General features: G+C 38.0%; 1 protein-coding gene across 3 annotated transcripts in view; it reads right to left on the bottom strand.

Moving 5' to 3' along the window:
* The window catches only part of LOC140497018 (histone-arginine methyltransferase CARM1-like), a 274761-nt gene that overhangs the window by 39925 nt on the left and 221631 nt on the right, over positions 1–13205 (bottom strand). For all 3 annotated transcript variants that reach the window (XM_072597490.1, XM_072597499.1, XM_072597508.1), the window contains 2 exons: positions 6371–6548; positions 3604–3694 (listed from right to left, as the gene is read on the bottom strand). In XM_072597490.1, coding sequence (XP_072453591.1) covers positions 3604–3694; positions 6371–6548 — 269 coding nt within the window. The remainder of the gene's footprint in view (positions 1–3603; positions 3695–6370; positions 6549–13205) is intronic.

The raw sequence follows: 13205 nt of genomic DNA, 5'->3' as shown, positions 1-13205 counted from the left end.
TCTCTGCCATCTTGGCTCTGCCCCTCAAGATTCTTTTTTTGATCATAACTTTCAGTTAGTTCAATTATTTTTACATTTTCTCTTTTTGATATATTCCCCAAGTCTATTGTTTTTCTTATGTTTCACTTTCTCTTCTATTTTTCATTATTCATGTTTTGTTTAATTATTTCTTGATCTTTTATAATTTTGCTGGATTCACTTTTTCCAATTCTAATTTTCAAGGTGTCATTTTCTTCCTTAAGATTCTACATCTCCTTTTCTAACTGGTTGACTTTCCTTTCATAACCTTCTTGTTTTTCTTGGATTATTCTTATTTATTGTTTTTAGTTTTTCCTCCATCTCTGTCATTTGATTTTTAAAGTCTTTTTAAAGATCTTCTAATAATTCTTTTTGGGCAGGTGACTATTTGATATTACTCTTTGGGGGTTTCTTTATTTCAATATCCTCCTCTGAAGATGATCCCCAGTCATCTAGCTTTTTTTCTCCTTTGTCTGTGCATTTTGTTGTGGTAATAACTTCATTTTTGTAATCACCTCTAGCCCTTGGGTATGGGAAATGGTGCTTCTTGCCCCAAATCTTTAGTTCTTCCCTCTAGCTTGAAACCAAAGGCAAAGTTCCAGCCTCTTGTAAGTGCCCTCAGCCAGATGCTTTCTGCCCCACTGTTTCTACACTCACTGTGCTGTGTTCTGGTTGGTTGTAGCCCTGCTGCTCTTCGCAGCAAAGCTGGGTCTGACATTCCTTATCAACAGAGGTTCCTTCAATCCTCCCAGACTCAAAAGCCCAACTCCCCCCACTATGGGATGGTGAAAGTTCCTGTGGTTAAGGTCAAGGGATCCTCTCAAACCAACTAACCCCAGGGCTTGCCGCTTGTTGTTAAAAGGGACCCTGGCCTGGAGGTGTTTACTCTTAACAGGGACCAAACCACATCCCAGGATTTTCCTTCTGATCTTGAATTGTCCCAGGAGGACCTCTGTTGTACCCCTATTCTTATTTATCTCCACTCACACTTTGTTCACCCTAAGGTGCTATTTTAACTCTTTGGGGAGGAAATCTTGAGAGCTTGGAATTTTCTGACCTTTTCCACCATCTTCCCAGAATCCTCTCTCTAAATGGTTTCTTGATCATTATTTGGTCTGGTGTAAATTTCAAGGTTTTGCTGGAGGATGTATGTGGGATCTGGGTGGTCTGCCTCCTATTCTCTTGGCCAGAAACCCCAGTCTATCTTTTTTTATATTATTCCCCCTCACACAAAGTATGTTCCAATCTAACTCTCTTATTTGTTATTCTCTATCCATACCTTTCTAACTTCTGCCTCCATGTCTTTGCGCAATTGGTCTATAAAAATTCTTCTTCTCTTCCTTTACCTCTTGGAATTCTGAGCTTCAGTCAGGCTCAGTTCAGGTTTCTGCTAAGACAAGTTTTTTCCCATCCCCCAAGCAACTGGTGCTCTTCTCTCCCCATCAAGTATTATCTGTATTTGTTTTTTGTGTATCTGTTGTGTCTGAGAACAGGGACTTTTCCTTTATCTCCAAGCATCTACTTTCTACACTTCTTTGCCCATAGTAGGTACTTAACAAATGGTTATTGAACTGAATTTGATCTTCATGACAACTGAAAATGGGGAAATGGTTTTGGAGTTGTTATCTGCCCTGTTCAAGGGCATAGCTAGTAAGAGATGAAACTTGAATTTGAACTCATGCATGTAGGAATTTTTCTACCATACCACAGTGAGAAGTCCAAAATTTCACCCATTCCGTATTCTATATTCACAAAGCCAAAATAAGCAGTGGACAAAAAATCATTGCAATATAGTGTCAGGAGCTCTGGGTTTGGAGTCAGGAGTAGTGGGTTCTGTTACTCTGTGGCCTTAAGAAAGTCACAACTTGATTCCTTATTAGAAACCTAGGAGATGAATGACACAGCCTTTAAAATCCCTTAAAACTCTAAAATTCTGATACTATTCAGTTACTTGATAAAAACCATGTAGACAAATTCCACTTCTGCTACTCAGCATCTGTTTGACCTTAGAGTCTCACTTCCTGCATCTGTTAAAGGAAGGGATTGGACAAGGTAATTTTTTGGGGTCCCTTCCAGTTCTAAATATTATGAGCCCGTAGAAAGAGCCTCAACAGCTGGTGGACTGTTGGATTGTTGGATAATGGATTGTTTTGGCATCATATAAACATATCCAGTTTTCTAAGGATATCTGCATGTTGATCTAATCTCCCTCTCCTCCAAAGTATGGTCCCAATCCATGAGATTTCATATGCTTTACTAGAACTAATCGTTCATATTGGAAAAAAAATGAGAAATTGAGAATAGAACTGCCAAGGCATTCCTAAGAAAATCAAATTCCTTTCCCTTTCCCTTCCCTGCCTCCCCAACTCCCCATACAGTTAGCCAATTTCAATAAATTTATTTGGTAAACCTGTTTCCTGATAGAATTTATTTTGTTTTCACTAAAGAGATAGGTTAACATAAGGACTAGCTCCCCCAAAATAGAGCAGTATCATACTCCTGGGAGAGCTGAGATCTATGAGATGGGAAAAGGCAGACGTCTGCTGGTCAGATCCTTTCCCTTCTCAGCCTGCCATGATGCCTATGAAAGATACCTATTAGAGACATTCTTTTGAATTAGGGCAGAGTGCCTAAATAGGGGATATCACAATATCTACCTTACATGATGGTTGTAAGGAAAATGTTTTATAAGACTGAAATTGTTTTAAATCATATTTATGATCTCTCTTTAAGGTTTACATGTGAGAAAATTGAGGCTTGGAATAGTGAAGCAACTTTGCAAAGGCCTGCAAGGCAGTTTCTTCACAATACCTTAGTGAGGTAGGTATTACAAATTTTCTCACGTGTAAAATAAGGATGATAACTATTTACAGGATAATTTTGAGAAAAGCACTTTCAAAATAAGTCTAAAAATGAATAAATAAGGAAAAGCTGACTTTTGGGAAAAAATAAAAAGCAAATTTTGTTGAAAGAATCTCAGCACTTATATCTATCTGCATAGATACACACACATATGTCCATTACTATCAATGGCCTTTCATGTGAAACATATGAATTCATGTTCCTTGTCAGTCTCTGTCTCTTTATATTTGTCTCCCTTTCTGTATCTGTCTCTCTATATCTTACTCTGTGTCTCTCTGTGTTTGTTTCTGTCTCTCTGTATCTAACCTAAAGTTTTGAGAGAATCACAAAATGTACAATTTCCAATAATAGCAAGTAGATGAGGGGATATTTTTACCCTAAGGGTTTCTTCTGAGGAACTCTCAAATTGAGTTATTAAGCGATGCCACGTGGGTATGTGCCTAATAATAAGTCACACTGAAAAAAAATTTTAAGCACTTAAAGGTTTAGAAAGTATGTTTGGCAATGATGACCTCCATTACATAAATGAGGAAATTGAAGTTTGGAAATGGGTGTTCTAGGTCACAAAGCTAATAAATGGCAGGGCTAGTTGAACCTAGATCCTCTGATTTAAAAAAAAATGTTTTTTTTTTTCCACTCAACCACTGGCTTCCTGAATTGACCCACACCTGAGGCTGACCCTGTAGACAGCAAATAAAAAAGTCCAGAAGGAGATCACATTACCAGAAATTTGCTCTGGAGTAGTGTTCGTTGTAGAGCTGTTCATCCGAGAAAGGAGCCAAATGAATGTCACTAGATGTTGGGAACATCATCCCTAATAAATAAAAGACAACACACAGAGCCACAGAATTTAGTTTCCCTATCACTCTAATTGAAGTATATGTTCACACACAGAATCGCGAATCACTGCATACTTACTCCCTTGGACAGAGCCTACCCTGTCACTACAATCATTCCATGAACTAACATCGTTTGCTGAAATGTGACTGTATATTCAAGCAATGAAGAGAAATTTCTGTGTGTGTGTATGTGTGTGTATACACAGCAGAAACAAGCCACATAGCCATAAGCTGACAAGACATATACAGGGTGTCCCAAAAGTCAGTGCAGTTTAAGGCTCTTCAAGCTATTAAGCTCAAAATATTAAAGATATTTAAAATAGTTTTAATAATAAGGCTTTAAATTTAAGTTACTAAAAGTTGAGAAAAATTTAAAACTGTACTAAGACTTTGGGACATCCTGCATTAGTCATTTCAGCTGCATCCATCAACCAGTAACCTTTTTATTTGTAGTGCTAGACTCTTCCCTTAATTATTGACTTTCATAAACATAGTCACAATAAGGTATGAATCGCTGAACATCCAATTCAATTAAACAAATATTTATGAAGGGCCTACAATTTTTCAGTCACTATATTGGGTACTGAAGATGTGAAGATAAAAACATGAAAGAAACTTTGACCTGAAGTGATTTACTAGGGGAAATGTGTACATAGATGTGTGAATAAGAAACACACACCACACACACATATATGTATACACAAACATTTAGGCAAAAACACAGAAAGAAGAATTTCCAAGGGTAAAAATCCTAGCAAATAGTTGTGAGGAGAGTGGGTGAGAATCAGGATAAGTTTCCTTCAGGAGATGGCTCTGAAGGGGTTGAGGTTTGAAAGAAGATAAGCATTCCATGAGGTGGCTATGAGGAGAGAATATATTCTGAATATGGGGTGGGAGGAACTGCTTTTACAAAGACCCCGAGACAGGAGATGGAATGTGGGGTGAGAGGTCCAGTCAGTTGGGAATTTTTTTTAACCACTAATAGAGGAATTCAAATTTCATCAGAAGACAAAGACTTAAACCAAAGGAATAAGACTCTAAATAGAGCTCCACAATGGGGAAGGCATGTTCATATTTAGTCACCCCAAAGGCATCAGTATATTTTGCTAAAAACAAAACAAAAACATCAGCAGCAAAAGAGAACAAAAAAAAAATCCTACCTGGTTTTGGAGCAAGCGGTTACTCACACCCTCCAACAAGATCATCCAAGAGACGTAAAAGGGGCACAGCCTGACTTACATGTGTGATAGAACACCATACTAGGAATCAAAGGTTGGACCTTGAGCCCTGATGCTGGCTGTGGAACCTAACCTGGCTAGTCACCTCAGCTCTCTGATTTTCTTTTTTTAGAATGCGTGTAATATCCATATAACTTACCACCCAGGACTGTTGTAAGATTTCGAGGAGATAATATATGCAAAGTATTGTGTAATTATAAATCACAATGTAAATCCCTCTTTGCTAAAGTTCTCCTCCAATGCACAGCACAGAGGGACCCTGGGCTTCTCAAAGGCTATGCTGAGAGAATGCCAGCTCTGGCAGGTTTTGCTAAGCTAGAAAAGTTTTGAGTGTAGGCCAAAGATGAACTAAGTTATGCCTGCTGTCCTAGAAGGGGCCTAAACTACAGGCAGAAAATCTAAAGGTGGAGAGGCTCATCACTAGGAGCTATTCGGCCAAGATCTTTTCCAGATACAGCAATCCATCAACAAGCATTTACTAATCACCTACTATGTGTCAAGCATAGTAGTAAGTGCAGCTATGCCTGAAGACCATCCATAAGTCCCCAGTAATTCTTAATTTGGGGTTCATGAACTTTAAAAAATATTTTTATAACTATATTTCAATATAATTGATTTTCTTTATAATTCTATATACAGGGTATCCCAAAAGCCTCAGTGCAGTTTTAAGCTATTAAAGTTTTATTATATTATTAATTAATTAATTTAATGTCACATTAATGTATTAATTAGCAATACATTAATAATAAAAATTAAAGCTTTCATAGCTTAAAATTGCACTAAGACGTTTGGGACACCTCTTTTTGGTATCCTGTTTTATTTTCTGAGAAGACATATATATAGCCTTCAGCAGACTGTCAAAACAATTCTATGACACACAAAACGATTAAGGATCCCTTTATTAAGGCACAGAAAGGGTTGTGATTTGCACAGAGTGGAGACAGAACTTGAATTGATGAAATCCTGGATCCTGGATCCTAAAAATACTTACAAATGTTCAAGTTCAAACTTTCTTTGGAAGCAAATGGGGGAACAATTAAAATCTTCATCATTTTTGAAATGTTACTTTCAATTTCTCAAAAACATTTTTTTTATAAGGAGACATCCTAAATTACACATGAAAATTTAAAAAAGTGATGTACTCCTTTTTAGAAAGCCAAGTGGCAGGAGAAACTTAGAATACTCACTGCCTGGAATCCTACCCATTCATTAATGGTCCTATGATTTCTGGGTTCTTCAGCTCAAATCATTTAATTTTCCTAATTCTATTTCTCATGCCTTCATCAACTTGTACAACCTTTTCAGAGAACCACAGTTTAAAAGCATTACAGAAATGCCATATTCCTTTCAGATACTGCTAGCAGAATTTCCAAAGGAGGAAGTGCTTTGATATGGTCCTGCTAGGCAACTCACCATTTGCCTTCAACCATTTTTTGGAGTGTAGATAACTCTCCAGCATCCTCTCATTGAATAGCATGTAGCCCATGGGTTCAGAAATAATCACATCTACAGTTTCTGGCAGTGAGATTTCCTCAATTTTTCCTGATAAAACTGTGATCTTGTCTGAGAGGTTGTTATTTTTCACTAGAACCTGGAAAAGAAAAAGTGGTATCATTGTAATATACAGGGGTCTATGAAACAAACAAACAAATAGACCAGGATGCTAAAGTAGATATATATGCACGGAAGGCTATTAGAGAATCAGGCAGTCTTGGGGGACTCTCAGGTCATGCAGTCCAATCTGAACCTGAGCAGAAATCCTCTCTCCAAATGCCCCAGAAACTGGCATTCTAGCTTCTGCCTGCAGACGTACAGTGATGAATGAACAAAGAATCAATAAGTGCAAGGTGATATGGTAAGTGCTTGGGAATGAAATGTAAAATTGAGACAGCTCCTGCTTGCACAAACACAATCTGATAAAGGGGGAGACAATATTTAAAGGGGAGTTGTAGTCAGGGAATGGTGCTTTGATTTGGTAAGTCAAGATGGTGGTTAGTGGAACAATAAAGCAATTAATAGACATGACCTTGCCAAAGGCAAAGGTAGTGCTGAACTGATCATAGTTCTCAGTGGAAGAATTGGGAGAGGTACTCCCAGGGCCACTGGATACAGTACCAAAAATGGCACCTAGAGGAAAGAGCATGGTCAGATTAAGCAATGGAAACTATAGGGAGCTTTAATAAATCAGAACAGCCTGGCCCCTAGGTGGGAATTTTAAAGCTCTTCCAAGAAATAGACTCTGGATGTCTAGATGGTGAGCTCATAATATCCTGAGGTCCCAGGCTTTAGGTATGTCTGTTCAACTGGTTATAAATCTATCTAACTGTACTATTATCCAGCTCATGCCTTGGGAGGTAAGGGGGTCCCTTCTTACTGATGATCTTCAAGTAGTTTGGATAACCAGTTATTGGGTATGCTGGAAAGTGACTTCTTGTTCAATTATGGTTTGGATTAGATACACTTCTGACTCCAATTCTATGATCCTATAATCCATAATGCTGTGGCATAATAATCAATTAGCCTAGAATGAACAAAAGCCTATAGCCCTGGTTATATAGATAGATACATACCACACATTTTCCATAGCAGCAGCTAAAATACCCAAGGAATCCATTACTGTCATTCCTAGATGGCCTTCCGAAAAAGCTAAAGCAATTGGTGATCAGTTGAGCAGAGCTCAGAGGGTCAAAGTATGGCAGATGTACTCTACTAGAATTGGGATCAACCACATTCAAATGGCTCGGTTAGTGTATTTCCAGAAAATACTGCTTGGTTAGAATCTAGCATTGCAATGAGTTTCAATACGCAAGTGATGAAGTTTGAATGTATATAGTACTCAATATTTTAATATCTGGCAATAGTTTAAAGAAAGAATCATAGAAGAGAACACAAACCTCAGGAAACTTATGTTGGGAGGGAAAAAACCCTACTAACAACCTTGGTAGAAATTGTGAAAGATATTACTGTGGGTGTGTGTGTGTGTGTGTGTGTGTGTATGTGAATCTTAAACTCTGATATTCTAGATTAAGGAGATTTTGTACATAGGACTAACCACTCAGTTTCAAACGGCCCTGGGAAAGTTGGATCTGGATGATACCACTTGAAATGGGTAGCCAAGAGCTATTTTTAAAAGTCCAAATTACAAAGGAAAATAGGATAAATAGGAGAACCTTTCTCCTTTATTTGGGCTCAGAACTTGGGTTAAAGCAAAGATATGGGTTCAAGGATTTATAGGAAATTGGAACAAACAAGAAAACAAGCATGTAACATACAAACACACACAGACACACAGACACACACTACACGGCAGCATAGACAGAGGTTCATCCCCATGGACACAAGAAACATTGCTCATGAGGGGAATGCAAGGAGGATTTAGATAGGGAAACTTCAATACCTTAAAAACGGGCTTGGTAGAGAACAGGAAATGTCAGCTATGGGAAGGGGAATTCCTAATCAGTCCCAGATTTGGTGAAGTATTTGGGATCATTTATCAATATCAGGCTTAGATGAGGGTAGGGAGGGTGAGTTTCTTTATTAGGGCTAGAAATTGGAAAAGGGTTTGAACAGGTTAACTGGGACAGCAGAAAAGGAGTGGCTCACAAGCTAATGAATTCAGCCAGGAATTTTATCCGATCAGAAGCTTGGAGCATTAAATGTTTGATACAAGTTAAAATATGTCAGAACAATGGAAAAGTGAAACAAACAAACAAACCAAACTTGTCACTGGCTATGTATTTTATGGTCACTGGGACCACTTACATATACTAAATGATTACATATGACATAAAAAAATATAAAAACTACAATGATTATACCCTCTGTATGTAGGGAGGATGATCTGAACTTGAGCACACTTCCTCTCATAAAACCATAGGCTATATGAGATCCTACTTTTCTTTATTCTGAAAGACAAGAGATAGGGTGGCACAGTGGAAAGAGCTATAAATCTGGGGTCAGTGGATCCTGGGTTCAAATTTTGACTTTGTTACTAACTACCCATGTGACCTTGGGCAAGCCACAACTTCTCTGGGTCTTTTATTTATAAAAATAATATGATGATCTTTAAAGTCTTTTTTCACCTCTAAAGGTAATATTTTATGAGCTTTTCTCCCAAAGTCTAGGGTAAGGGTTAACCTTTGTGATGTCATAGACTCCACTGGCAGTTTGGGGAAACCTATGGACCTCTTCTGCAAATACTGTGTTAAATATATAGAATATAATAGATAGGATTACAATAGAAACCACTTAACTGGAATACAATTATTAATATACTTTAAAGGAAAATCAATTCCACAGGTCCCAGATTAAGAAGCTCTGGCCTTGGGTATGTCTGGCATTCACCTCTTTGGGAGGAAATTTATGATGGTGTGGTCACTTCCTTTCCCTTTTGATGTGATAATCAGTTCTTCCTTCTTACTGGACAGGGGCAAGTGCTGAATAGCCAATCTCTTTGTAACTCTTTCAGCTTCTGAAAGATGAGCTCATCATTGACACAAATGGGAAGTGTTTGTGTCTATGAACTCTGAAAAAAATCTTCCTTTTGCTATTAAGCACACAGCAGGTCATTTCCTAGGAGTCTACCCTCAGTGAAGACGCCAAATTGTTCCACTAAATAAGCTTCTAAAATTTTAGACCCTTATTGAATTAGTCTTTGGTATTTTGCTTCCAGAAGAAATATTCTCCAATCCATTAACCTTTCTTCAGAGGTCCAATTTTCCAGTTACATGTTCATTTTCATTAATGTCCTCTGTACTCCATTCAATTTCTTGACAGTTTTCTTAAAACAAGGAGCCCAACGTGGATGAAGTCTCCTAATAAATTTCTCATCAATGCCAAATGCAATGGAAGAATTACCTAATTATGTTCCTGTGCCTTCCCCTGCAAAAAATATCTGCTAATGAACATCCTCACATGTAAAGGCAGCACAGCAGAGTAAATGGAGTGCTAGGCTTGGATTATGGAAGGTCTGATCTAGTCTCTGGTCCAGGCGAAGTCATTTAACTTCTTCCTGCTGTAGGTATCTTTCCTACTAAGTCATAAAGAGTTATGGTGGAGACAGTTTCCATACTGGGAGTTCCCTATGCAGATTCTGATGAAACCAGAGATCTTTTCTGTGTTTATCTACAGTTTCATGTAAATGCTGCATGCCCATTTTTAGGTTAAAGTCCATTTTGAGTCCTAGGATTTTTTCTATTATATTGACACATAATTATTAGGATCCTTTAAGATGTGGTCCTCAATATCTCTATCCCTACCCTTTTCCTTTGATTGCCATACTTGAACTTCACTGTGTTTATTTTGTTCATTTTCATTATTCTGGATGCAATTCCATCTTTCATCGTATTTACCATTGCCTAGCTACCCACATTCTGAATTCTCATAATCTTACTAAGGATGTTTTATATTCTAATAATAAACTCCTTGAAGAAATACACTTTCATTTTTGTCTTTGTAGCCTCAGCACCTAGAATGATGTCTGTCTCATAATAGATGCTTAATAAATGCTTGTTAATTGATTTAACTACACCATAATTTTCAAAATTAACATTCAAGAAAATATGACCCAGGATAAGAATATGTAGGCAGAAAATTACAGTCAGTCCTGGAAGGTCATTCACTAAGTTCCTACAATGGTGTGCTGAGACTGTGTTAGGCTTAGTGCTGTGACCTGGTCTCGATCACTTACCTGAAAGCTCCAGTCTCATATCTCCAAAAGCTGGACATGTCCAACTTCCTATGTGGCCACCCTCTCACACTCAACATGTCCCAAACCAAGCTTATTTTCTCCCCAGTTGCTCTTCCTTATTCTCAATTGGTCTTATCATTTTTTCCTCTGCAATCCCTCATATCTATGTCTTCCTCTCCATTTCCATTGCAGCATGTTAATAAAGGTCCTTGTAATGTCCAAAATATGTAATTGCCATGGACTTCTGCTAGACCTTCTTCTCTTTAGGTTCTGCTCCCTTCAGCCTATCCTTCACAGATTTATGTTTTTTTCTTAATATTTCCTCCAAGCGAGACTCCATTCAATATGAATCCTTTGTATCCTTCAAAACCAGCACCACATGAAAGCTCACTTGACCACTCTAGTCCACAAAGATGTCTCCTTCCTCTGAATATTTACAAAACATTATTTGCACCACTCATTTGGGAATTGAATCACATATAATGAGCTATTCTATTAACTGTTGACTATTAGTGAAGCTATTAACTATAATTACCACCTTTTTCTGAGTATACTCCTAGTCTTTTTCATTAGACTATAAACTCCTAGAGAGCAGAGATCACAGAATCTCTCCTCTTTCTTCAGGGCATCATTCAAGCAGTGTGTTCTGCATGAAGCTTTTCATGGTTCTACCAGTCAAGATGGACAGGCATGCATGATTTGCAATCTGCATTGTTGGAGGGAATTCCCAAATCAATGAGACCACAAATCCATTTGAGTAACTGCTGTCTTCCCTATTGGCATATAAGGTCCACAAAAATAGGGATTGTTCCTTCTTCATATTTATATTCCCGTGCCCAGCACAGTGTCAGATACACAGAAGCATTTAATGAGTTGTTAGTGATGGTTGACTCATGTCTTACAGCTTTTACAACTTTTCCGTTATTCTCCCCTTCACTTTTTTCTCCCACTCAAAGACTGCCTAGAACAGCACTAGACACATGGTAGGGGATGCAAAAATACTTATTGACTTGAATTAAAAAGCACTAGCTCTGGAGTCAGAGAACCTGTAATAAAATTCTTCCTATGTGACCTTGGACAAGCCATTTAAAGTTCCTGGGTCGCAGTTACCCCATCTATAAAGTGAGGGAATTGTTTTAAATCGGGGGTAGGGAACCTGTGGTCTCAAGGTCACATGTGGGCTTCTACTGAGTCCAAGTTTTATAGAACCAATCCTTTTATTAAGGAGATTTGTTCTGTGAAGCTTGGATTCAGTCAAAGGTCTGCATTTGAGGACCAAGAGGGTCATATGCAGTCTCGAGGATGCAGGTTCCCCACGTCTATATAAATCTATGAATTTAAATTTATGTTTATATCACCTTTAGCTCAACCAAGTTATGCAGAATTTAAACATACCCTTCCAATCATTTAAGACTTTGCTCATTGTGTATAGCTATGTGTTTAACTCAACATTTCCAAAAGTGAACCCTCCTCTAAACCTATTCTTGACTACTCTGAATACCATTGTCCTCTCAGTCTAACAACTGAGATGTCATCCTTGGCTTCTGATTTTTCTCTTTCTCCCTATATCCAATTTATTGTCAAGGCATATGGATTTTACCTTTGTCACATCTCTGGAACACATGCTCTTTTTTTCTTCTGACACTGCCATGACCCCAGTGCAGTCCCTCATCACTTCATACCTAGACTACTGCAATAGCCTGATAGTTGGTGCCAAAAATCTCTTGCCATTCCAGCTCCACTCAGCTGTCAAACTGTGTAAGTCTGCCCATGTCACTCCCCCAGTCAATAAATCTAGTGGCTCTCTATTACCTCCAGTATCAAATATAAAATCTTCTTTGGCATCAAATTCCTTCATAATATTATCCAATTCTCTTTTCCTGTCTTCTTACACCTCACAAACCTTACCCCCAAATACTCTGATCTAGTGACACTGGCTTCTTTGCTGTTCCTCACACAAGACACTCCATCTTTTGACTCTGGGAGATTTTTACTAATTGTCTCTTATGTCTGGAATGTTTTCCATTCTCATCTCTGTCTTCTGGCTTCTCTGATTTCCTTCAAGTTGCATGTAAAATCCTGTCTTCTACAGGGTGACTATTCTGATCTTTTTTAATTCCAGTGCCTTCCTCATTTTTGTTATTTTTTTATTTACCTCTCATATAACTTGTTTGTACTTAGTTGTCTTGCCCATCATACTGTTAGATCCTTGAGAGGAGGGACTATCTTTTACCTTTCTTTGTAGCTCCAGAACTTAGCAGGGTGCCTAGGGCAAGTATTTAATAGATACTTAATTATTAACATACCACATACCTTAAGAATTTGGACCATTCTGAAATTTACTCAATTGTTTTTACTTTTTAATAATCAGGACATTAGTGCCTCCTATACCTTCCAGTTCTTGTTATCTTGTTAGGAATGTATGGGGTGTTCATGGAGGACTAACATCTCTAGTGTGAGGTGTTGCTGAACCCTTTTCAGAGCTACTTATCTACCTTTGATGTCCATCTGCCACCCAACTCTCACCAGTGGCTCCAAGAAACTGTCGCATGCAGAGAG

Source organism: Notamacropus eugenii, chromosome 1, assembly GCF_028372415.1.
Source record: "Notamacropus eugenii isolate mMacEug1 chromosome 1, mMacEug1.pri_v2, whole genome shotgun sequence".
NCBI lineage: Eukaryota > Metazoa > Chordata > Mammalia > Diprotodontia > Macropodidae > Notamacropus > Notamacropus eugenii.
Note: the sequence above shows the minus strand (reverse complement) of the source record. Positions and strands in the feature narration are given on the sequence as shown.